This window comes from Leuciscus leuciscus (assembly GCF_965113295.1).
Source record: "Leuciscus leuciscus genome assembly, chromosome: 7".
Lineage (NCBI taxonomy): Eukaryota > Metazoa > Chordata > Actinopteri > Cypriniformes > Leuciscidae > Leuciscus > Leuciscus leuciscus.
The window spans coordinates 13,432,873-13,460,086 of NC_138731.1; the positions used below are offsets into that span (position 1 = coordinate 13,432,873).

The 27,214-nt window shown below is 44.4% G+C and overlaps 2 protein-coding genes and 1 long non-coding RNA gene across 3 annotated transcripts in view; 2 read left to right on the plus strand and 1 right to left on the minus strand.

The window, feature by feature from the left end:
* The window catches only part of kcnj3a (potassium inwardly rectifying channel subfamily J member 3a), a 126,707-nt gene that overhangs the window by 18,663 nt on the left and 80,830 nt on the right, over positions 1-27,214 (plus strand). The gene's annotated exons all lie outside the window — the stretch shown is intronic.
* On the plus strand, positions 10,192-11,517 carry LOC309503595. The gene is made up of 2 exons (XR_014207766.1): positions 10,192-11,235; positions 11,271-11,517. It is a non-coding gene; the product is annotated as an uncharacterized lncRNA (long non-coding RNA).
* Positions 21,271-24,631, minus strand: LOC309502556 (uncharacterized protein; the record flags this gene model as incomplete). Its single annotated transcript, XM_082174959.1, has 4 exons — positions 23,649-24,631; positions 22,602-23,393; positions 21,860-22,427; positions 21,271-21,338 (listed from the first exon to the last, which is right to left on the minus strand). Exons 1-4 carry the CDS (start codon positions 24,291-24,293, stop codon positions 21,271-21,273), a joined length of 2,073 nt encoding a protein of 690 aa, XP_082031085.1. The 5' UTR covers positions 24,294-24,631.

The window sequence follows — 27,214 nt, forward strand, 5'->3', positions numbered from 1 at the left end:
CGGGGATTGTTTTGACACGTTATTATCTGTACGCCAAAAAATACAAAGGAAAAACTGTTTCTGTTTCTGGTGCATCATTGTCGTGAAAACGTACCCTGCAACATAGATCAATCAATTAGGTATCAATTTGTTATAAAACAAATTTATATTATTTACTGTGGCATTCTGGGTCAAGTATTGGTTGATGACTATCACATAAATGTCTGAATTGTCCCCTGGTCAATTTAGAACTGTAGCCTTTGAGTTTGGGCCTTCAGTGCTATTGATTGATTGTGTCTGAACACCTCTGAAGAGCACTTTAATCAATTGCAGATAAACACATGGGCTCATGAACATTTTGTTTGCTGGAGTGGCTCCTTGTGAGGTGATCCTCTGGGAAAGATAGTTGCTATTTCAGTCCTATTGTTATGCTACGCCTGTCAGAGCCCTGGTTAAGCCTTTGTCAAAGGGAACGAGAAAAGGAATGCTCTTTTTGCTTCTTTTCTCTGACCTCACTTGATCTACAACCTCATTTATTCTGTATCTCTCTCTACCTATCCTAGTTACACCATACATACAAATCTTTTCTCTCTTCCTCAGCTTTACTTAAATGAAAAGGAAAACCATTCCAATAAAAAAGGGTTGGGTTTGAAGCTCCAGGAATCAATAGCCTTTTTAAAGTAGAAACAAGTGATACTTTAGCTGTACATACATACATACATATATATATATATATATATATATATATATATATATATATATATATATATATAATACTGCATATTGCTGCTGCTGCAGAGCAAGTATGGGACTTGCTACTGCCAATACATACACAACACAACGCTGCTGCTGCTGCTGCTGCTGCTGTAAGATATAGTGTACATAGATTACCCTTAGCAGATTACACAGGTGGAGCTGGGGAAGCTGGAGGGTTTCTGGAGATGTGCTGCACTGCTAAGGCAAATGCTACTCAAGCATTTGAAGGTTGGGCATGCGAGCTTATTGGCTACTGAAACAGCAGGAACCAATCAGCTGTGCCCTATAGATAAAGATGTGATTACAGTCAGGTTGAGTTAAAGGACCTATTAGCCTGTGCCATCTAGAGTTTCATGACAGAACTTTGTATATATAAAAATTGACCTGGTAATGTAACATGGCTGGAATGCTAGATTGATGTATAGATGTGAGACAGACGAGTAAATGGCTAACAGAAGCAAAACAAATGTCATGTGCAAAGAGCATGGTCAACGGACATGACCCAGACCATGTGTCCATACAAAAATGTAGTAGGCCTATGCCAGGTACCATGGTCCTCCCATTTTATCATTTAATTTTTTAAGAAATAAAGAATATTTTTGTAATATTTGTAGTATTTTTCCGAAATGAAATAATAGTAAATAATCAATAAATAATTTGCAACAAATAACTGTATTTATATGTTCACTGCCTTGCATGTTGCGAGTGCCTCAAATTAATTATTAAAGGGAAACTGACAGGATGTGCTATTTTTCGCACATGAAAGATGCAATTCTCAGACGAAGACCACTTAGACAGCAAGTGCTATTACGTTTGTGTGTGTGTGTGTGTGTGTGTATATATATATATATATATATATATATATATATATATATATATATATGGTGCCTGTTTGAAGTCGATAGAGTCAGCAAAGTCCATTTTACAATACAATACAATATGTATTTATAAAGCACATTTAAAAACAACCAAGGCTGACCAAAGTGCTGTACAGGGGCCTGTTTCAGAAAGGAGGTTAAGTGAAAACGTACTCGGTTACTAACGTAACCTCGGTTCTCTCTAAAAAGCCCGGGGTACATATAGTGCACAATCACTCAGGGAACTCACAGGGAGTCCGGGAAGAGGGAGGGGTGCAGCCTCACTCTTCCACATATAGGAGCGTCGATGGGACGCGAATTTCATCATACAGACAGGGCGGGGTACGGCCTGAACTGATGGGGAAATGTGGGTCTTACACAGTTTGCCCAGCTTTATACTGTCGAACATTGAGCTGTGCTCAGCAGACGCAGCATTCTGAGCTGATCGCATCAGGTCAGATAATACTGGTAAATTTAGACCGACAGCAGCCTGGCCTGCAGGGTGGGAACCTCTAGGTTATAAAACCTTATAAATGTAGACGGTGAGGCCCAGCCTGCCGCCATACAAATATCTTGCAAGGCAATCCCACTTGACCAGGCCCACGAAGAGGCCATGCCTCTCGTGGAGTGCGTTCTGACACCCAATGGGCACTGCATGCCCTTGGAGGCGTATGCCAGCGCTATAGCATCAACTATCCATCTGGATAGGCTCTGTTTCGACGCGGCTAGTCCCTTAGAACGTCCGCTAAACGAAACAAAAAGCTGCTCCGTCTGTCTGAAAACAGACGAGCGAGACACATAAGCTCGTAATGCCCTGACTGGGCAAAGGAGGCTCGCGTCTCTTTCCTCATCAGGGACCGGTAGGGCTGACAGGGAGATAACCTGCGCCCTAAACGGTGTGTTGAGGGATTTTGGAACATAACCGTGCTTAGGTTTGAGTATAACTTTTGAGTCATTGGGCCCAAACTCCATGCACGCCGCGCTCACAGAGAGCGCGTGCAGATCCCCTATGCGCTTCACTGAAGCGAGAGCCAGCAAAAACACCGTCTTGAAAGACAGGTGTTTCAAATCGATTGACTGTAAAGGCTCAAATGGCGCACCTTTCATGGCTTCCAGAACCGTAGAAAGGTCCCATACGGGGACTGAGGGAGGTCTGGGAGGATTCAGTCTCTTAGCCCCTCTAAGGAAGCGGATGACTAAATCGTTCCTTCCTATTGACTGACCAAGCGTTGTTTCTGAGAACGCTGCTATAGCCGCCACATAAACTTTGAGCGTGGAGGGGGCCCTGCCCCCATCCAACAGCTCTTGTAGGAAGGAAAACACCTCCGTCACACCATAGTTTGTGGGTGACACACCACGGGCTGTGCACCAGCCCGAAAACACCGACCATTTCGAAGAATAGAGTCGTCTTGTAGACGGAGCTCTAGCCTGCGTGATCGTGTTTAATACTCCTTTAGGGAGTCCAACATGTACCCGTTGATGGCCCAGACATGAAGGGACCATAGTTCCGGGTGAGGATGCCAGATCGAGCCGCGGGCCTGTGAGAGGAGATCTCTCCTCATTGGTACTGGCCACGGGGCAGTACTTGCTAACTGCATCACGACTGGGAACCAAGGTTGGTTTTTCCAGAACGGTGCTACCAGCAGTACTGAGCATCCTTCTTCCCTGATCCGTTCTATCACCTGAGGCAGGAGAGAGACGGGGGGAAAAGCATAGAGCGGGCGGCGGGGCCACACATGGGCCAACGCGTTCCTGCTCTTGGAGAAAAATTCCGGACAGTGAGCGTTTTCTTGAGACGCAAACAGGTCTACTTCCGCTCTGCCGAATTTCTTCCACAGCAGTTGGACTGTCTGTGGGTCATTTCGAGGCAGTTTATGTGCAGGAGCTTTTCCCGTTCCGACCACTGGCCGAAGAGCGGTCTGCCCTCGAGCAGCGCTCCCCATCCCGAGGTGGACGCGTCCGTGGACACCACTCTCACCCTCGAGGAAGTCCCCAGGCTTACACCTGATTGGTACCAGTCGTTCGCTCTCCAAGGTTTCAGAGTTGTGACGCACTTCTGATTGACCCTGAGGCGAAGCGAACCGGATGCCCACGCTCTGCGTGGGACTCGCGCTTTCAGCCAAAACTGCAGCGGGCGCATGCGGAGCAGGCCCAGCTGGAGCACTGATGATGCTGAGGCCATGAGACCTAGCATCTTCTGAAATTTCTTGAGCGGGACAGACGCGCCGCAGCGAAACGAGTTCGCTGTGCGTTGAATGTCTACCGCGCGCTGTGGTGATAGTCGCGCTATCATGGACAGCGAGTCCAATTCTGTGCCCAGGAAAGATATCTTCTGACTGGGTGACAGAGAGCTCTTCGCCCAATTGACACTGAGACCCAAATCCTCGAGGTGATCGAGTAAAATGGTCGTGTGTTCTATGAGCACTGCGCGAGATTGCGCTAGAATCAGCCAATCGTCCAAATAGTTCAGTACTCGCATGCCTCTCATTCTGAGGGGTGCGAGCGCCGCATCCATGCACTTCGTAAATGTACGGGGTGCCAGGGACAAACCGAACGGCAGGACTGTGTACTGATATGCCTGGCCCCCGAAGGCGAATGTCAAATATCGCCTGTGACGTGACGCTATTTGTATTTGAAAAATACGCATCTTTCAGATCTATTGACACAAACCAATCTCCTTGGCGAATCTGCACAGGGATTTGTCTGGTCGTGAGCATCCTGAACTGTCGCTTCACAAGCACTTTGTTCAGTTGCCTTAGATCTAGTATGGGTCTGAGACCCCCGTCTTTTTTCGGTACCAGGAAGTATCTGCTGTATAGCCCTCCTTCGCTCTGAACTTGAGAGAGAGGCTCTATGGCCCCTTTGCTCAATAGTTTCGCCACTTCGGCTCGAAGTAAATGTGCTACTTCTGTTTTTACCGTGGTCTCGACGCGCGCCACATAGTGGCGAGGGCGTCGGCGAAACTGTAGCGAATAGCCTCTTTTTATAATGTTCAGCACCCACTTCGAAACCCCGGGCAGCTTTGCCCATGCGTCCGCATGAATAGCTAGGGGTTGAATACGAAGCGCGCTCCGCTCGCTCAGCGATGGGGAGGCTTCGGAGTGCTGTAACACAAGCGTCGCGCTCGTGACATTTGAGGCATGGGGCGCGCTGATAACAGCGGGCAGATTGCCCGCGCTCGACTCCTCTGCGGTGGTCAACCGCGAGGGGGAGGGCTGGGCGGTTCCCGTAGGAACTGTCATGTCTATGTGTGGATGTGGGCGCGGGACAGCGGGCACATTTACCACACTGAAAACATCGTTCGCTTGAGTGAAGCGAATGCACGTTGGTTTCGTTTTTACAGAAACCGTGAGACATGCATAACGTGGTGTTAGTGGGCACATTCACCATGTTTGAAGCGCAATCGATCTGAGTCGATTCATGTGCGCGAGCCCTGTGTGACGGGCTGTGCTTGTGTGTAGAGATGGGCACTGGGCAGTGGGCATTCTTTCTACACATAAAGCACCATCGGCCGTGGCCGGGACACCAGAAAAATTCACACTTATGGGATTTATCTGGGTAGCCGTAAAAACGGCGTTTGTGTGCAGGCAAGCGGGTGACAGAACCGACTTGTTTACTGCAGGATACACTGGAACAGTCACATTTACTGGAACTGAATGAGCGAGAAGTTGCCATAGAAACAGAGAGCGTCAACATGCTGGCGTTTATTGCAGGCCTGCGTGCATTACAACAGGCTTGTTCACTGCAATATTGACATTTCCAGTCGCCTGAATTCCAGAGGGGAGTGGGAAATGTATAGGAAAAAGGAGGTTGGTCCGTCCGCAGCGGGACCAGAAAAACTCCCTTTTTTTTTTTTTTTTTTTTTTACGCCAGTGACGCACGGAACACCATAGAAACGGTGTTTGGGTGCAGGCGAGCGGGTTGTACAACGCGCTCGTTGGCTGCAGAATACACATCTGCAGTCGCCTTTTCAGGGAACTGACAGAGCGAGCATTGACGGCATAATTTTATCTGCCGGTAGACCCGGGGATCGAACGCGGGTCTCTCGCGTGCAAAAACCTGAGAGTCTGCCACTGGGCCACAGGGGGAGACACATTATAACTCAGTTAGCGCGAGTATTATAAGAGAGCGTCAACGTGCTGGCGTTTGTTTGCAGGCATGCGTGTATTACAACAGGCTTGCTCACTGCAATACTGACATTTCCAGTCGCCCGAACTTCAGAGGGGAATGAGAAATGTACGAGAAAAAGGAGGTCGGTCCCTCCGCGGGGGGACCAGAAAACGCTCTTTTCTCCTTACGCCAGTGACGCACGGAAACCATAGAAACGGTGTTTGGGTGCAGGCGAGCGGGTTGTGCAACGCGCTCGTTGGCTGCAAAATGCACATCTGCAGTCGCTTTTCAGGGAACTGACAGAGCGAAGCATTGGCGGCATAATTTTAACTGCCGCTAGACCGGGATTCGAACTCCGGTCTCTCGTGAGGAAAAACCAATGATTCCGCCACTGAGCCACAGGGGGGAACACAAAGGTTTTCGGATGCACGAGCATATAAGAGCGTCACATGCTTTCTTCGGCGTATGCTTGCAGGCGCGCTTGTATTAAAACAGGCTCGCCTGCTGCAATATTGATATTTCCAGTCGCATGATCAGGGAACTGGGAAATGTATGAGAAATTGAGGGTCAGTCCATCCTCGGAGGGACTAAAAACACACCTTTCTGGGGGGGGGGGGCGGAGGAGCCGTCTCGGAGAAGAATGCCAGGTGAGTCCTCAGAGTCACCATAGGCAGTAACTAACTCGCAGTGAGGGCAGTCGCCGTCAGCGAGTGCGAGAGCTGCATGATCAGGAAAAGGGGCGTCTTGAAAAAGACGCCCAGCTCTTTTAGTGCAATGGGAGTGTGTGTCGCGGCGGCGAGCACACACACATACATAAACACAGTAGCAGAGAAAGGATATAACGCCGGATAGCGCAACAGGAAGGCAAGGAAGGCGGCGCGGCCAGCGACTTCAGTGACTCGTCCCGCTGAAGGTGCTCTCTTTCAGACGGCGCGGCTTCTTATCCAGCTCCAGCGATGCGTGTGCTTCGCTTGAAGGATGAAAAATCAGATAATAGCTGCTTGTGAGCGATATTTATAGGCCTAGATCACGCCCATTTCGGCGGGACGTGACGCAGCGGGCGCGAAGTGCCCTGATTGGGTCTGACGTCACTTTTTCATTATTACAAAATTAAGGATAATTTTTGGCTTCAATATCTCGCGGAAAAGGATTTTCCCCTAGCGTAAGATATCTTACGCAGTACGAGAGACCTCTCGTAAGAGAACTCTGAGTATGTTAACCCTGAAATGAGGGAAACTCTGGGTTTTCTGTTTCAGAATGGGAGGTATGTTAAACCTGAGAAAGCAGAGTAAGTCAAGCCCGTTTCTGAAAGAGAGGTATCTTATACTCAGAGTCAGTTACCATGGTAACTTACTCTGTGAACCTAACCTGGTCGGGAGCAGGTTTTCTTCGGTAAACCCAGAGTTTCTATCGGTCTCCTCCCCTTTTTTAAAGAGGAAGTGGTGTTTAAACACCTCATTAATTCTTTCAGTACATTTTTATTAATAAAATTAATATTTTATTAATAAATAATACATCGCTATTTTTACTGCAGTTTTTTTCAATTTTTTTAATAAGATGAAGTCTATATAACTCCTTTACAACTGAAAATACAGTAGTAGATTAGAGTTACATAATGTAGTTCTAAACAAATTCTACAGAATTAAACTGTGGCATTTACTGGAAATCACTGAACTGTGCTAATCTGTGCACCAGAAGTTGATGTTCTTCCACACTCTGGGGGCGCAGGGAGAGATAAGAATACCCGTCGTTTATACTTGATTCTATAGGCTACTCCACATAAAAATGTGAAATAATCAGAATGTGTAGATTGTTTGATGTGTAGACACATAATATTACCTCTGTAGGCCTCTAAAATAGCCTATATAAAAAATAACACATATGTAAACCTCTACATTTTATGAAGGCCCTTGGATCTTCGGGAGTAACTGGCTCTGAAGTCCCTCCAGGAATTCCCTCAGCCAAAAATGCTGCTGCACTGCTAGACACTGGATGCTTTAGTTATTTAATATGTCAAATGTTTGTAAAGTCAGGTAGCCTACACCCATGATATGCTCAAGCCTTACTTGATTGAATTATGTTTTTATATTTAATTTTCAGCTGCTGCCATGTTCTTTTAATACCTGCAGAATCTACATGGAAATTAAAATTAGGTTGAATAACATACTGTTCTTCCAGTTTCACCTCTGATATTATAACAGTTGGGTAAGTTACTTGTATTACTAACTACACATGACATCTTCAACAGTGTAATTAGATTATTGTAATAATGACTATCTTTAGAAAGCATTGGTCTACTTATTACTAAATCCCATATCAACCTCAACCATTTGAATAATACAAGGAGAGACAAGAAACTGCACTTTTAATGCTTTCAAATAAACAATAGGCTATACAATTGCATGAATTATTCTTGAATTGACCAAAGTGTGTAGAGGGAGAAGGTTACATAAAAAATATACCTTTTAAAAATGTATGTTAAATATGCAGAATTGTTCTATAGTCTAATGCAATTACATCAGATTTTACTTTAAATTACAGAAGAATTAAGAGTAATCCCTTTAATTACATGACAGTATTAATGTTCTAATACTGTAAAATTACAGTAATAATGTTCGTACTGGTGAGAAATATGAAGACCTCTTTATGTCTGGCGCTGTTGCCATGGTGACTCATAATATCTGCGCTCCATTGATAATGGCTTTTTATAGTTGTGTTGCACGCGCTTAACTCAGAGTCAGTCAACTCAGAGTTGATTGAACTAACTCATTTCAGCTTTTCTGAAACCGAAAACTCAGAGTTTCCCATCTCAGGGTAAGTCAACTCAGAGTTCAAGTTTTAACTCAGAGTTGGTTGAACCTCTTTTCTGAAACAGGCCCCAGAACAGAAGGGGAAAAATAATAATAATAAAAAATAATAATAAAACAACCAATAAGGTAACACAAAACAATAAATAAGCAATAATCGTATCTGAGTCAAGGAGTATTAAAAACCAAAGAAAATAAATAAGTCTTTAAAGAAGATTTGAAGGTGGAAACAGAGGGAGCTAATCTAATGTAGAGAGGTAGACTTTTCCAAAGTTTTGGACCTGCAGTCGCAAAAGCACGATCGGCTCGTTTTTTAAGTCTGGATCTAGGCACAATGAGTAGACAGTGATCACTGGATCTCAGAGTTCGAGAAGGAGTGTACGGACAGAGTAGATCGGTCAGGTACTGAGGAGCCAATTTGTTCAGGGCTTTATAAACAAATAATACAATTTTAAAATCAATTCTAAATTTTACAGGTAGCCAGTGCAGTTTGGATAGAATAGGAGTGATCGACTCATACTTGCGGGTCTCAAGTTTCATATGGGGCAAGAGAACCACGGTCAACATCAAGCACACAGTTCCCTTTCAAGGGAACTCGCGTTGCGTCGAGATTTGACGCTATGGGAACATTTGCGTGATGATGTCTTGAAGCACATGTAAAATCAGCCCAATGGCGTGGCGGAACATCAGATGCGGGTGACGTCACGTACCAGGAAACTATAAAGCCTGCTTGAAAACAGAGAGCGGCAGCTTCTGTGTCTTCAGTAGCGCTCTATGTGAAACTGTCCCATTTTTTGGTGTTGTCTGTCTATATTACATTTATATATTCAGTATGGCGAGCAAGCAGCAGTATAGGTTGTGTGTGCACCCCTGCCCGCGTTATTTAACAGGTGGGGACACTCACGTCCTTTGTGTTGCCTGTTTGGGTGAGGAGCATGCCCAGTCAGCACTCGAGGGTGCTGGCTGTGAGCATTGTGACGCGCTGCCTTTGCGTACGCTCCGATCCCGCCTGGCATTCTTCCAGAGCGCTCAGGATCGCGTTCCCCAGGGCTCTGGTCCCGGCGCTGCCAAGGCACAGCGTCGATCACAGACCTGGGGTTCGCAAATGGATCTATCAGTGGATGCTGAGACGGGCTCTGCCTTATCTCAGTCTCCTTCTGATAGACCCAGTGCCTCTCATCAGGGTTCGGAAGCACGCGCTGCGGTTTCTTCCGCCCCGATGGAGGCACCAACACTGCAATTGTCCAGCTCTGAGGAGTTGGATGTTGTTAGTGTTGATGCTGAGTCTGAGGATTCGCCACCTCAGTCTCATGCGTTCGAACAATTATTAGAGGTTGTGACGAGAGCTGTCGAAAGACTATCTATTGAGTGGCCAGAAGATCAGCAGGACGTTCGCTCGAAAAGCAAGCTCGACGAACGTTTTCTGCCATCTCGTGCACAGCCTCAGCGCAGATGCCTTCCGTTTTTCCCCGATCTCCACACCGAGGTGTCGAGATCGTGGGGGAAACCCATGTCATACAGAGTTTACAGTGCACAAACATCACACTACTCCACAATTTCCAATTATAAACAGCATGGTTATGGGGAGATGCCGAGGGTGGAGGAGACACTTGCGAGCTATCTCTCTCCATCAACGGCATCTTCCCTGAAGGCTCCTATGTTACCCACCAAGCCAGTCAGAAGCTATGTTTCCATCAACACGTTTTTATCCGAATTATGTGATATCGAATGAAAAATGCCTTATGGAAACAGTAAAATTCGATTGAATTTCTTGAATATCGACTAAAATGAAATACGGTCGGTCTCATCGGATTTTATCTTGATCGATGTACGGTTTATGCGATAAACGCTGATGGAAACGTTATTTGACGAATAAATAATGGATTGCGATTAAGTTTTAGGTCATTTTATGGGTACAACCCGCCACAAAAGAAGAAGTTTTAGTTAATTTCCGCCCAGTTTGTACCCATTATATACTGTCTGGTTTGCACACATGGCCGGTGTCAACAAAGTGGACAAACGAGGAGACGAGATACTTTTTGAATTTAATTTAACAGAAAAATAAAACGGCTATTATAGCAAAAATCTAAGAAATGCCATAATAGTCAAATAATGTCGCTATCAGCTGTCACATAAGCACCTAGAGTCCTGCAATGGGTTGGGTACCCGCATAAAAGTGGCTAAAACGGGTGGATTGTGACATTCCTAAAATTCACAGGCGGGGACGCGGGCGGATAATGAACTCCTTGCGGGCGGGTAGCGGATGAAAAATATGTGCAATATTTGTATGTCTAAATTGCCATTACACACTGGCAAATATGTGTTTTGGGCATCCTTAAAAATATTCTTGTTTGCCGTTACCCGACCGATCATGTCAATTTAGGACCGACCCAATTAATTTTTTTCCCCTTTTAGTCCGACCGACTGGCCGGTTGTAAACTTGCGTTAAGATCAACCGTTTTTTTTTTTTTTTTTTTTACTCTTCAAACAACTAATACAAATGCAATAAAATAATATTAATTATATTTTAGTAGGCCTAAGTATTGTGTAGGCTACGCTCTTTCTTTTAAATAAAAACCCGTCAATCAAGCAAAATAATATTCAATGATTGTAGGGCAGGCTAATAAGCCTATGTGTTGTAGCCCAGTCATTAAAAAACTATTTAGTTTCATATTCATGTTTAAATAAAATAATATATATATATATATATATATATATATATATATGTATGTTTAAAATTGCATGTTGATTATATGAAAAGTGAAAAAAGCATGAATAAGATAAGATGATCCTGAATATCGGGAGACAAATGGAGTGGGCAGACATGATTTTGACCACTTTATTAAGTTTGTTTTTGTAGAAAGACTTTCTTTAAAGTGAATTTCGTTTTGTATTAATTGTATCTTAATTTTAACCAATGTTTAATCAACCATTTTCCTTGGATTTAATAAATAAGAGCTAAATATAGCAGGCAATAATCAGGACACGGAGAGGCGCCCGCGCGTGAACTGGAGGTAGCCTAGGCTACTTGAATGGCCCAAAACAAAGCGCACTTTAGCGCTCATTAGCCCATTCATGAGGCTATTGTGATGTTGAGAGAGGTGCGAGATAAAAAATAAAGCACTTTAAATGGAATGATTTTAGCTTGTGTGCGATTTATCGCGGGCACGGGTCTCCAAAAATGGACCCGTGCAGGACTCTGCACTATTACAATATTGAACATTTGTTGGTAGATTGCGCGATCCATTTTGTCTATCAAAACTTTTTTCGCAAATGTTTGCTTGAATGTTGTGCGATTCAGTGCGAAAATGAATGGAAACACCTTAAAATGTCTCAAATCAATTCGATATACCAATTTGATCGCAAGACAGCATGTTACGTCATTACGCACAGGTTTTTATTCGCTTTAAAGCCGTTTGATGGAAACACACTTTCACAAGCTTTATTCGCATGATTTTTTTTACCGAACTTCAGATAATTCGATTGACAAGTTGATGGAAACATAGCTAGAGTCACTTCTTCCCTGGTTAATAAAGCATATTCCGCCGCTGGTCAAGCTGCAGCGTGTTTGCATACTATGTCTTTGATGCAAGCTTACCAGGCAGAATTACTGGGTGATTTAGATGGGGATTTAGAATTTAGATTTAGAATAAGGACGGGGGATTGCGTCCCATTTTAGATCTTTGAGTTCTGAACGAGTCAGTCATGCAGCTCAAGTTCAAAATGTTGACGCTGAGACAAATCGTGCCGCAAATCAGGTCCGAGGACTGGTTTGTCACGATAGATCTCAAGGATGCATATTTCCATATTTCCATATTTCCATCCGTCCGTGTCATTGGAAGTTCCTGAGGTTTGCTTTCGGGGGCAAAGCATACCAATATCGAGTCCTTCCATTCGGTCTAGCTTTATCACCCCGCACTTTCACCAAATGCGTGGATGCAGCTCTGGCGCCCTTGCGCCTTCAGGGTATTCGCATAATGAACTACATCGACGATTGGTTGATTTTAGCTCAGTCGCATCAGTTGGCGATTTGGCATCGAGATGTCGTCCTCGCCCATATGAAAGAGCTGGGGTTACGGCTGAACGCCAAGAAGAGTGTGCTTTCTCCACTCCATGAACCACAGGACCACTTTTTTAGGCGTGGTTTGGGATTCAGTGTCGATGCAGGCGCGCCTGTCACCGCCACGTATAGAGTCCATCCTTGCAGCTGTAAAAAGGATAAAGCTAGGCCAGCTACTCACTGTCAAACAGTTCCAGAGACTGTTGGGTCTCATGGCAGCAGCTTCCAACGTGATACCTTTTGGACTGCTGCACATGAGGCCCCTGCAGTGGTGGCTCAGGACCAGGGGGTTTTCCCCGAGGGGCAACCCATTTCGCACAATCAAGGTCACGCGGCGATGCCTATGTGCCTTGGCTATGTGGAAGAAACCTTGGTTCCTGTCCCAAGGCCCAGTGTTGGGAGCTCCTTGTCGTCGCAAACTGCTAACGACGGATGCTTCCCTCACGGGTTGGGGAGCGATTCTAGAGGGTCGCTCATCTCAAGGTCTGTGGGAAGACCATCATCGTGCATGGCATATAAATCGCCTAGAGATGTTAGCTGTCTTCCGGGCTCTGAGGAGCTTTATCACAGATCTCAGGGGACACCATGTGCTAGTACATACGGACAACACGTCGGTAGTCGCCTATATAAATCACCAAGGGGGTTTGCGCTCACGCCCATTGTGCAATCTGGCACGCCATATCCTCTTGTGGTCCCAGGGGAAGCTGTTGTCACTCAGGGCAGCTTACATCCCTGGGGTCCAGAATATAGGAGCAGACACTCTGTCGAGACAGGGCCTGAGGCCCGGGGAATGGAGGCTCCACCCCGAGGTGGTGGAGCTGATATGGAGGGAGTTTGGCCAAGCACAAGTGGATCTGTTTGCGTCTCAAGAGACATCTCACTGTCCACTTTGGTTCTCCCTCACGCATCCAGCTCCTCTGGGACTGGATGCTATGGTACAGACGTGGCCGAGGCTACGTCTGTACGCCTTTCCCCCAGTTGCTCTGCTCCCGGGAGTTCTGGAAAGAGTTCGCAGGGACGGGGTCCATCTACTTCTTATAGCCCCGCGCTGGCCGGGCAGAGTATGGTTTCCCGATCTTGTGTCTCTCCTCGACGGGCCTCCTTTGGAGCTACCTGTCAGGAGGGACCTTCTGTCCCAAGCAGAGGGCTCGATAGTTCACCGCCAACCAGAACTGTGGAAGCTGTGGGCTTGGCCTCTGAGGGGGCACAGCTCATAGAGTCAGGTCTCTCAACTGAGGTTGTTGAAACCATTCTACAGTCCAGAGCTCCCTCCACGAGGAAACTTTATGCCCTGAAGTGGAGAGTATTCACTTCTTGGTGTAGTGACCGTCGGTTGGACCCAGTTAACTGCCCAATTGGTACAGTGCTGGAGTTCCTGCAGGACCGGTTCACTGCAGGTCTGACCCCGTCCACTTTAAAGGTTTATGTGGCGGCCATAGGTGCTTACCACATTCCTTTGGGTGGAATGTCTGTGGGGAAAGACCCCTTGGTATCTCGTTTCCTTCGTGGCACCTGGAGGCTGAGGCCTGCAGTTCGCTCTAGGGTGCCACCATGGGATTTGTCCATTGCGCTGCAAGGCCTTTCCCTGGCCCCCTTTGAGCCTATTGAGGAGGTTCCTGAGAAGTTCTTGACATTGAAAGCTCTGTTCCTTCTAGCTATTTCTTCTCTCAAGAGAATAGGGGATCTTCAAGCATTGTCGGTTGCTCCGTGATGCTTAGAGTTTGCACCGGGTATGGTTAAAGCTTTTCTGCATCCGAGACCGGGTTATATCCCCAAGGTCCCCACTAATGTGGCTAGACCTATTGTTCTGCAGGCCTTCTGTCCTCCTCCCTTTCAGAATGCGGACCAGGAGACGAATAATTTGCTTTGCCCAGTTCGGGCGTTAGACGCTTATGTCCACAGAGCTGCCCTGTGGCGTAAAAGTGATCAGCTGTTTGTATGCTTTGGGTCCCCTAACAAGGGATCTCCAGTGTCTAAGCAAAGAATGAACAAGTGGGTGGTTGAGGCTATTTCACTTGCTTATGAAGCGGCCGGGCAGCCTTCTCCTATGGCTGTCCGGTCGCACTCTACAAGTAAGTAAGTAAGTAAGTAAAATTTATTTATACAGCGCCCTTCACAGACACAATGGGTCACAAGGCGCTTTACAATAGACAATAAAACATAATAAAACACTTTGAAATCAATTGAAACAGATAAAATTAACAACATCTACAACATAGATCACCCAAAAGCTAACTTAAACAAGTGAGTCTTCACATGTCTCTTAAAATTGTCCACATTCTCAGCAAACCTAATACTGATGGGTAAAGCATTCCATAGACGAGGTGCGATAGCGGCAAAAGCTCTATCCCCACCTGTCTTTAGGCGAGTTCGTGGCGTAGCTAGCAGATTTTGATTATTAGATCTGAGGGACCGGAGAGGTGTATGAAAATGAATTAAATCCGCAAGATAAGAAGGGGCCTGGCCATATAAGGCTCGATATGTTATGGTGAGAATTTTGAATTGGATCCTGTAAGTTACAGGAAGCCAATGAAGGGAACAGAGTATTGGGGTGATGTGGGTGCGCCTATTTGATCGGGTAAGTAACCTAGCAGCTGAATTTTGAATGGATTGTAGTCGATGAAGAACAGATTTATTGAGTGAAGAAAAAAGTGAGTTACAATAATCAATACGGGATGAAATAAAAGCATGAATGAGCATCTCCAGTTCCGACTGAGAGACCACAGACCTCAATTTACTAATATTACGTAAATGAAAAAAACAAGATTTGGTCAAGGATTTAATGTGGGTTTCAAAAGATAAGGATTTATCAAATATAATCCCAAGGTTCCTTAAACTAGGCCGCACAGCAGATGCCAAAGGTCCAATGTCCTGTATAATCAGAGGTATAGCGTTGTCTGGTGCTACAATTAAAACCTCAGTCTTATCTGGATTCAGCTGCAAAAAACTTTCGGCCATCCAGCTGTTTATGACATCTATACAATCTAAAAGCCTCGAAAGTTTGGATGACTCATTTCGCCGGAAGGTAAAGTGAAGCTGAATGTCATCTGCGTAAAAATGATAGGAAATATTAAAATCTCGTATGATCTGACCCAGAGGCAACAAGTATAAAATAAACAATATTGGGCCCAACACAGAACCCTGTGGAACATCACAAAGCAGGGGTGACGAGGCAGATTTAAAATCACCAATAGATACGTCAAAACTTCTATCTGTAAGATATGAGCTAAACCAATCTAGAGCCACTCCTGACACGCCGACCCACTCTCGCAATCTCATAATCATAATATTGTTATCCACAGTATCAAAGGCAGAACTCAGATCCAAAAGTACCAACACTGAACATAGGCCTGCATCCGATGCCACTTGAAGGTCGTTATTAACTCTCACTAAAGCGGTCTCAGTCGAGTGTCTCTTCCTAAATCCTGACTGAAATTTATCATACAATTCCAAGTTCTCTAATACAGCAGTAAGTTGATTAGCAACAACCTTCTCTAGAATTTTAGACAGCAATGGCAACTTTGAAATTGGCCGATAGTTCTTCAAAACTGCTGGATCTAAATTAGGCTTTTTTATTATAGGATGAATAGTGGCATGTTTAAAATAAGACGGAACACAGCCTGAGGCCAGTGAACAATTGATAATATCTACTATACTAGTACCAATTGCAGGGAGTGCTTTTAAGAATAATGAAGATGGTATAATATCTTGTGGACAGGAGGATATATTCATTTTATTAATCAAATTTAGCAAATCTGGAAGAGTGATTGGTTTAAAAGACTCAATGGTAATCGGCCTAGCTGAACGAATCTCATCGTCAATAAAGTGTGGTCCATGCAGAATATTTGATCTAATAGACTGCACCTTATCAATAAAAAAGGACATCAGTCTATCACAATCATTTTGAGGATCAATTGTTGTCACAGCTGCTGGGGGTGATACAATATTATGTATGGTATCAAATAATATCTTAGGGTTACGCTTAGAGGAGGAGATTAGATTAGAAAAATAGGCAGCCCTGCATTTCGCAACTAAATCGTTAAAATCCTGCATAAGTTCCTTAAGATACAGGCGGTGCACTTCAAGCCCGGTTGATTTCCACAGGCGTTCGATGGTACGGCACCTCCTCCTGAAACAACGCACATCTTCCGTCATCCAAGGCGTGGTGTTACAGATGGGTTTAGTTTTTATTTTTAAAGGGGCCACTTCGTCCAAGACGGAAGAGCAGACATTATTAAAAGATTGCATTAAGAACTCAACATCATTTTTACAACCCATCAAATTAAAATCACAGTCAAATCGAGAGCTAAATTGCTCAACAGTTGTTTGCGTAATAATGCGTGATTTTATCAGACGATTCTGACAAAGCGGGTCTGCAATAGTAGAAAGATTAAAAAAGATGCACTTATGGTCACTAATCGACATATCTTCACAACATAATGCATCGACATCCAAACCTAAAGTAAAAACCAGATCTAATGTATGACCACCAGTATGTGTGGGTCCATGAACATGCTGCTTTAGATTATGTGAATCCGTAATACTAAGAAACTCTTTTGCAGCATGATTATCAGCAACTTCAGTGTGAAAATTAAAATCCCCAACCATTAATAATTTTTCAAAACGATAAATGAGGATGCAGTAGAACGGCTTTATCCGACCAACTCTCGTGATTTGAAGTTCAAAAGAGGAAAAAGTTTCCACGCTCACCAGTTGACAGTGGTAGCTATCTCTCCATACCATGGCAAGACCTCCACCGCGGCCAGAAAGACGAGTGGATCCAATATACGAGCAGCCAACAGGACACAGCTCATTTAAATGAATAAATTCCGCGTTGCGTTGCCAAGTTTCTGTAAGTAATAGAAAGTCCAGATTTTGCCTTACAATCAGATCATTGAAAATATGCGCCTTATTCATGACAGAACAGGCATTTAACAAGCACACATTCACAGAAGAAATGACTGAGTCTTCAGAAATGGCAGATGATGTGCACTCGATAGTCCTAAGCGCAGACAGTCCACGACGGGCCCAGCCAAGGTGGGGGGGAGGTGGGTGTCTCTTCAGCAATCCACCGGACGCATCTGGAAACACTGGCTGCAAATAGGATGCTCTTTCGGGGATCCAAGGCCAGGCAAAGCCCGGTTGGTAGAAAAGTAAAGGATTACAATCCACAAGCAGGCAGTCCGTCCGGTCAGCAAGGGAGTATATCCATAAGCAGCGATTCTTAACCTGGAAACCTGCTCTGGTCCCTCGCCTCCTCCGTTTCCCACGCTTCTTGGGCAGGTACGCTGACTTTCTTCTCCCGTCGCAGTGCAGCGTGAGATTGTGACCAGGTATGTACAAACGAACACAGGGTGGTAATGGAGGTGGATCATCGATACCCATACAACCGGTCATTTCAACTCTAATTCGCATTAGCAATTGCCGATCGTAAACCAAGGTTGCTGATACTTTTGTGGACAGGAATAGTGGCATTAAAAGGCATATTAAAATAAGTATCTGGGACGCGGCAAAGCCAAACACAGGCGCCATCGTCACAAGAAGCTCAACCGCACCATACTCCATACAAGGAGTATGGCGGCCTCCAAGGCCCTTATTTCGGGAGTTTCTCTCCAGGACGTGTGTGATGCGGCAGGCTGGTCCTCACCGCACACCTTTGTCAGGTTTTACTCCTTGGACCTGGACTCTACACCAGGGTCTCAGGTCCTGTCATCCTAGTGCTGCTCTTTATGATTTCACACAGGACAGACACTTGTAGCTATGGTGGCGTTGGTATAGACGTTCCCATAGCGTCAAATCTCGACGCAACTTAAGTTCCCTTGAAAGGGAACGCCTCGGTTACGACTGTAACCTCGGTTCCCTGAAGAGGGAACGAGCGTTGCGTCACCTTGCCATATCTCCTTCATGCCTGTCAGCTGCTACTTCAGACTTTACGAAGCTGCCGCTCTCTGTTTTCAAGCAGGCTTTATAGTTTCCTGGTACATGACGTCACCCGCATCTGACGTTCCGCCACGCCATTGGACTGATTTTACATGTGCTTCAAGACATCATCACGTAAAGCGTTCCCATAGCGTCAAATCTCAACGCAACGCTCGTTCCCTCTTCAGGGAACCGAGGTTACAGTCGTAACCGAGGCGTTTTCCTTGGGCCCAATTTTTCGTTTAAATTTAGAAAATTACTTGAAAGCCAAAGCTTAAGGTCATTTAAACAGGCCAGCAGGAGTTGTAAACCTTTTTTATCGTTATGTTTTAAAGGAAAATAGATCTGAGTATCATCAGCATATAGAAGAAAGGATACTCTGTATTTATTAAAAATGGAAGCCAGAGGTAGCATATACAGGGTAAACAATACCGGCCGAAGGATTGATCCCTGTGGGACTCCACAGTTTAGAAGTACACTAGAGGAGGATTGATGACCAATACGAACACTAAAACATCTGTTGGTCAGATAAGAACGGAACCACTGTAAGACTACGCCTCGAAAGCCCACAGATATCTCCAGACGTCTCAACAGGATCTCATGGTCGACTAAATCAAATGCAGCACTCAAATCTAATAAAACTAAAGCCATTGATTTCCCAGAATCAGTTTCTGTGAAAATATCGCTTGAAACTCTTAAAAGGGCAGTTTCAGTACTATGTAAAGCTTTAAAACCAGATTGAAACGTTTCGTGGAGAGAATTTACAGACAAGTATTATTGTAATTGAGTCTCTCTCTCAAGGATCTTCGAAATAAAAGGTAAATTAGAAATAGGATGGAAGTTAGAGAGAGAGGAAGGACCCAAATGAGTTTTTTTTAAGATATGGCATCACCACAGCAACTTTAAGACTGTTAGGGAAGGAACCAGTAGACAGGCATTTGTTAATTACAAGTAACAGGCCTGGACCAACTGTGTCCATAATTTGTCTCAGGAAAAAAGGTGGAATAATATCCTGAGGACAGATAGTAGGTTTTAGGTGACCAACAATTTCATTACATGAGTCCAGATTAATCGGCTCAAACTCAGACCAGATGGAAGAACATAATGGAACATCATGCATAGTATATACAGAGTTAGACAACAGATCTTAAAGTGGTGATCTTATCAACAAAAAACTTCCCAAAGTTGTCACAGAGAGCAGTCGAGGGCTCTGAAATAGAATGCAGAGAAGGATTTAAAACAGAGTTAATAGTAGAAAATGTTCTCATTTTGAGAAAAATCGAGTTAAAGTTTTCTGAAAGTTCCAAAACAAAATCACCTAGCAACCATACCTTAAAATTCCTGGTAATAACACCAAATTTGAAACAAACCAAGTCAAAACCAAATATTTCCTATATATCTATAGGAAAAAATATATATATTAAACTTTTTTTCCATGATACCTCAATTATTTGATTAACATTAATGAAACAGACAGCCTAAGATCTACTTTACTCCACGGATCTAAACTAATGTTACACATCAGATGTTTTTCCAGATATTTTGAAATACTATACTTCTGTGTATTATGTGTATATTGGGATCACAAACTGTCTTTGTGCACACGCTTCGGGTCTGTCAGTCAGCACGAGTAAGATCGTTTTGTTTACATCAGCATGAGTTTGAAAATATCATTTTAATCCTCCTTCTCATTTCTTTGATTCATTCTGGCAGAGCATGCTGGGAGGTTCTGGACTGGAGGGTCCCCTTGCTCTTCTAGTTGTATGAGAATGAGGTTTTATACCATTGAGGCAGATCTGTTGTCTTAACACAGTAATGAAGAGAAGAAGAAAAAAAGTTCCATTGTGGTATCTAATAGTGTTGTTGCCATAGAAACAAATTTCTCAATAAATCATGCAAGTATATTTGTAGAGTTAGAAAAATCAGTATGTTTGTAGATTCCTAACAGTCTTATTATTACTATTGCATTACTCTTTCCAACTCTTCAATTAAAATATATAGGCATACACTAGTAAACTAGTATTTATTCTGACCATTGACTAACTCAAGCTTAAATGTGTCTGTCAGTGATAGGTCACTTCCACTTTCAGTTGTTCACTTTCAGTTTTTAAATATTTGTATTCACCTCCCCCAGAGTAGTTCAATTGCCCTGCGGCATGTTAAATAAATATTTTAAAGACAAATATTCCATGTAGTCTCTCCAAGTATCACAAACTGATACCATTAAATAACTGATAATCATAAATATGACTAAGACTTGTTAAAGCTTGTTAAAAATGCTTGTCTTTCTGTTAGGTAGCGGTAACACACTACAGCAAAAAACGGATATTCCTGTAGTCCCAAATAATAACTGCAAACTGAATTAATAATTTGTAATAGTCTTGCTAATTTTCCAAGCTGAAATGTATATATAATTATATAAAGTAATGAGTAAAGTAATGAGTAAATTACTACTAAATGACTACTCATTTGTGAAATCTGACCCCAGTTAAATAACACCACGTCCGTAAATAAAAGGACAAACAAGTCACATTATGAACATCTGCAAGAAATGTTATGGATCTGTGAAGGAGGACTCAAATGCAGGATGACAATTAACAGCTTTATTGACAAACAGATGACACGACGAGGTGGGAGAAGGTAGCAATCCAAACAATAGGTAGAGATGAGACAATGACAACAGCAGAGCAGCAGATGTAATGAGGTGTCCGTAGGCTGGAGTGTAGATATGGCAGAACAGAGTGAGACCAGAGGTAACCAGCTAAAGCCAGACAGGAACTTCTTACAGCTTGGCGCTCAGGTATCTGAGGCTCAGAACAGGACTGCTTGCTGGACAGGACTTGGACAGAACTGGAACAGGGTAACAAGACAGAGCCAATGGCAGTAACCAGAGCACTAACAAACTTCTACAACAAAACACTAACGATTTAAGAGGAACGATACTGAGACACAGTAGTACTCTGAGGTACAACATTTAGCAAACTGGCAAACACAAGAGGGAAAGAGCAAACATATAAAGGGAGCAAAGAACACGAGGAACAGGTGAACACTCAGACAAACAAGGACTTAACGAGGAGACAGGTGCTAACACTCAAACAAGGACTCAACTAAACAAGGGGGCGTGGTACCGGGAAACAAGGAGGAAGGGACAGAGGAGCACATGGCAAACACAAACAAAGACACAGCCATGTGTTTAAGCACAACATAAACATAGATACATTAAACAGACAACACAGACAACGCTGCCAGGGCAGAACCCTGACAGTACCCCCCCTCTAAAGGACGCCTCCAAGCGTCCAAAACAGGCAGAGACCATGGAGAGAACAACTGGGGGGGAGGGTAGGGCGTAGACATGAAAGTCCCAAACTAACCAGGGAACACAAAAGGTGGCATATGGCAGGTGGGAACAGAACCGGGGAAAAGATTAGGAGCTGACAAAGGGGATACTGGCTTATAACCAGGAAACACAGAGGGAGACATGGAAACTTGATATGGGGCACTTTGGGGATCAGGAACTGGCCTAGCTGGTCTGGGCTTCCAAGGGGGCTTGACAGACCTGGGGGCAAAGACAGGGCTGGTAGGGTCAGGGAAGGTCTTGGGAACAGGTAAGGGGAGTGACTCGGGGACGCCCTCCTGGGCTGTGCAGACATGCACGGGGACTGACTCGGGGACACCCTCCTGGGCTATGCAGACGGGCACGGGGACTGACTCAGGGACGCTCTCCTGGGCTGTGCAGACATGCACGGGGACTGACTCGGGGATGCCCTCCTGGGCTGTGCAGACATGCACGGGGACTGACTCGGGGACACCCTCCTGGGCTGTGCAGACTGGAGCAGAAGGCTTGGAAACAGTGCTTTCTATAGCTTCAGCGGGCGCTGGGACAGCACCTTCTGTAGCATCAGTGGGCTCTGGGACAGCACCTTCTGTAGCATCAGCAGGCTTTGGGACAGCCCTTTCAGTTGCATCAGCGGGCGCTGGGACAGCACTTTCAGTAGCATCTGCGGGCTCTGGGACAGCACTTTCAGTAGCATCTGCGGGCTCTGGGACAGCGCTTTCAGTAGCATCTGCGGGCTCTGGGACAGCGCTTTCAGTTGCATCTGCGGGCTCTGGGACAGCGCTTTCAGTAGCATCTGCGGGCTCTGGGACAGCGCTTTCAGCTGCATCTGCGGGCTCTGGGACAGCGCTTTCAGCTGCATCTGCGGGCTCTGGGACAGCGCTTTCAGCTGCATCTGCGGGCTCTGGGACAGCGCTTTCAGTAGCAGAGGGCTTGGGCAACGCCCTCTCTGTAGCTGCAGCGGGCTCGGGAAACGCCCGCTCATTAACAGCGCTGGGCTCAGTGAATGCCCTCTCAAAAGCAGACTTGGGACTAGTGGACAAGACAGGATTGACAGGCATCTCCAGGATCTTGACAAGACTAGTTAGAAGTTCAGATAAAGCCTCTGCAGCAATGACAATAGGCATCTTGGGACTGGGATCAGTAAACATAGCAGGACTGGTAGAGGTTGTCTCGGCGGGAATGACATTGCTTATCAACGGTATGGGAATAGAACTCACTTGGCTTGACACCTCAGAAACCACTGGATCTGGGGCTTGGGAATGGAGAAATGGAGACTGTTCAGCACGTACCCTTCTCTTCTTCCTCTTACGACGAGCTGATACTGCTTGCTGGGCTGTTTCTGTAGTATCTGTAGCCAACTCGGCCAACCCAGGCGGAGAAGCAGTAACCCTCGTAGAATCAGCACTGACTGAAACAGATTGAGCAGGCTCTGAAGAGACAGGATAGTTCTCGTTAGTAACAGGGAAAACAGAGGTTAAGTCGACAGACTCAGAGATGACTGGAACAGGCGTAATTGACTGAGGGAAGACAGCGGTTGACTTGGCTGTGTCATGAAGAACAGATGGAGACTCAGATCTTGAAGTGACCGGGAGTGACATAATTCTCTGAGAGATGACTACGGTGGATCTGACAGTGTCTTGAATAACAGACAGTGACTCCGATCCTGGAGTGACTGGGGCTGGCGTTATTGTCTGAGAGGTGACAGCGGTTAATTTGACTAGGTCTTGAATAACAGTTAGTGAGTCAGATCTTGAATTGACTGGCGTTATCGTCTGAGAGGTGATAGCGGTAGATTTGACTGTGTCTTGAATAACAGATGGTACCTCAAATCTTGAAGTGACTGGAACTGGCATATCTGTCTGAGAGACGACAGCGGTTGATTTGGCTGTAGCTTGAATAACAGATAGTGAGTCAGATCTTGAAGTAATTGGCATAGTTGACTGAGAGATGACAGCAGTTGACTTAGCTGTGTCTTGAATAGCAGATAGTAATTCAGATCTTGAAGTGATTGGGACTGACCTGGATGTCTGAGAAGTGGTGGGGGTTGGTTTGACTGGCTCTGAGGTAGATGTGGTGGACTGGACTGCCCTATTCCGTCTGGATCTCAGTCTCCTCGTAGAAGCCAAAGGAGGATCATAAATGTGACGAGACAGGCGGGGAAAGTTGAAGGCAGATGCAGGTGGGCTTGGCGGCATTCCCCACTTACTGCGATTACCAAGGTAACTAACGAAACCCCAGAAATCCAGAATATGAAGAGAATCCATCTCCCATGCAGGCAAGGGGTCATCCAGGCAGGAGTTAAAGATATGCTTGAGAGCAGCATCATTATAATCTAGCCCCCTAGACCAGGTCCAAAACATCTGGGCAAAACCCCCAACTCCTAAGCCATCCTGGCGAAGAGCAGTGAGACTACGATGACGGGCCATTCTCTCTTGCATGTTGGCAGGTGGCAGGACCTTGATGCTCATCCTGCTGAGTCCTGTAGTGGCCAGTTTGTTCTGTTATGGATCTGTGAAGGACGACTCAAATGCAGAATGACAATTAACAGCTTTATTGACAAACAGATGACACGACGAGGTGGGAAAAGGTAGCAATCCAAACAATAGGTAGAGATGAGACAATGACAACAGCAGAGCAGCAGATGTAATGAGGTGTCCGTAGGCTGGAGTGTAGATATGGCAGAACAGAGTGAGACCAGAGGTAACCAGCTAAAGCCAGACAGGAACTTCTTACAGCTTGGCGCTCAGGTATCTCAGGCTCAGAACAGGACTGCTTGCTGGACAGGACTTGGACAGAACTGGAACTAGGGATGGCTGACGCGAAACAGTCGTTCCGAAGCTTTGCGAGATCCCGAAGCGCAGATGTTTCGAAACACTGATCCGAAGCGTGATTCAAAACACCCATGTCACGTGACTATGGCCAAACGAAGCCTCGAAATGTTTCACTAAGTGTTTCATCAGGTGTGGTCCGCCGAATCAGCGTTTGATTGACACGGTCGGGAACAGACCACACAATCGCACATCTGTATAAAAGTGAAATCAACGCATATTGACCTCGTGGGTTTTTGTGAGAGGAGTTTGATTTTGAGATAGCGGACTTTTGGTGATATAGTGACATAGTGCGATTTGATTAGTTATAGGCTATTTAGGCTTACATTTAAATTTACACAACACATTGACTGATAGGCTAGAGACAGACAGAGTATACATAGTGACAAATGAATAGATACATAGATATAAATATATAGACAGCTAGATTAATAGATAGATACATATATAGATAGATTATATATAAATACATAGATAGATTATAGATAGATACATATATAGATACATAGATTATATCTAGATACATATCTGTACATATCTAGATACATATTTAGAAACATAGATATATTATAGATACATATACATAGATAGATTCATACATAGATAGATTCATATAGATAGATACATAGATAGATAGATTTGGATAGATAGATAAAATGGATGCTCCCCAGAAGAGATGCTGTACATCTGTGGTGTGGGAGCATTTCCGTTTAGAAACCCCAAATAAAGTGAGATGTGTGTATTGTGATCGGCAGCTAGCCTACTGCAACAATACATCATCCATGATGCGCCATTTGAGGAGAATTTGAAATTTGCGTATTTGCCCAGAACTCATGATCCCCTAACTTACTGGAAAGAGAGAGCAGTAATCTTTCCTCATTTGTATGTCCTTGCTAAAAATATATATTTGCACGTCAGCAACAAGAGTCCCTTGTGAGAGGATTTTTTCAAAGGCTGGAGAAATTATCTGTAAAAAAAGAAGTCCTTCCACAGCAGAGAAATTAATATTTTTAAATAAAAATCTCAAAAAAAGTGAGACATTGTGGCTTGATTTCTTTTATTAATATTCATTTTGCAGGACCAAAATAACATTATGCACAGTGAGGAGCCAACAGGTTACAAGCTTCACATATTAGACAAATACAATAATAAAAAAACCAACACATTTTTTTAATGGCTCGTCAAGGTTGTTTCAGATCAACACCTGCAAGTGACCACTCGGTGTCACCGTTGAGACGGGTGTCGGATTGATTCGAAGCCTCGAAACAATATGGCCCATTTGGTTCAAATGTTTCATTGCTTCACGAAGCCTCGATCTGCCCACCACTAACTGGAACAGGGAAACAAGACAGAGCCAATGGCAGTAACCAGAGCACTAACAAACTTCTACAACAAAACACTAACGATTTAAGAGGAACAATACTGAGACACAGTAGTACTCTGAGGTACAACATTTAACAAACTGGCAAACACAAGAGGGAAAGAGCAAACATATAAAGTGAGCAAAGAACATGAGGAACAGGTGAGCACACTCAGACAAACAAGCACTTAACGAGGAGACAGGTGCTAACACTCAAACAAGGACTCAACTAAACAAGGGGGCGTGGTACCGGGAAACAAGGAGGAAGGGACAGAGGAGCACATGGCAAACACAAACAAAGACACAGCCATGTGTTTAAGCACAACATAAACATAGATACATTAAACAGAGACAACACAGACAACGCTGCCAGGGCAGAACCCTGACAAGAAATACATATCATAAAAAAACATATACCTGCACAGCTGTATTTATGAGTTTTGGTAAGTCTTAATAAAAACAGAATTCTGAGATGTATTCATGTGTTTGTTGGAAGTTGAAGTCAAGATGCAATTTGCTTACCCCACTTTTCTCCCTTCATCTCCTCTAATATGAAATCATGAAATAATATGTAATCATGATAGAAACAGCATCACTGTGACATCACTATTGTGGTTTGCTTTGCTGAGTTTGCTTTGCTGAGATTTTTTTTTCTTTTTTGTATTTCTTACACTTTACTTCTCTTAAAACCTCTGGGATGAGGACAGGCAGATGGCCTCATTTGAATCTCTCTCTCTCTCTCTCTCTCTCTCTCTCTCTCTCTCTCTCTCTCTCTCTCTCTCTATGTGTAACAGTGAGATAAAACAGAGTGTGAAAACACTGCAAATATAAATACCTTTCCTCCATTCATCTTAATCTTTTATTTCCACACTTTCCATCCTGGGAGCTCTACTCCACAGCACAGAACCTCATTTTGCTTGTGGAAATGTATATTTTTGATGTTTAAACCATGTGTGTTTAACTGACATTCAAATAGAATTAGTAGAAGAATAAATGTATTGCAGAAAGGAGATGTAGGCCGAGCATCTTCCTCAGTCCTTGTATATTTTTGCACATGAAATGATTAGTGTTTGTTAGCTTTCATGCCAGGTCACTGCCTGAGAAGCACTGGGATTTTTTTTCCCATCCTTCTGCTGCCCTAATCCCAAAAGACTGAATTTTCACCTCACATTATCAAGGGAGTCCCTCTGCTTTTAGTTTA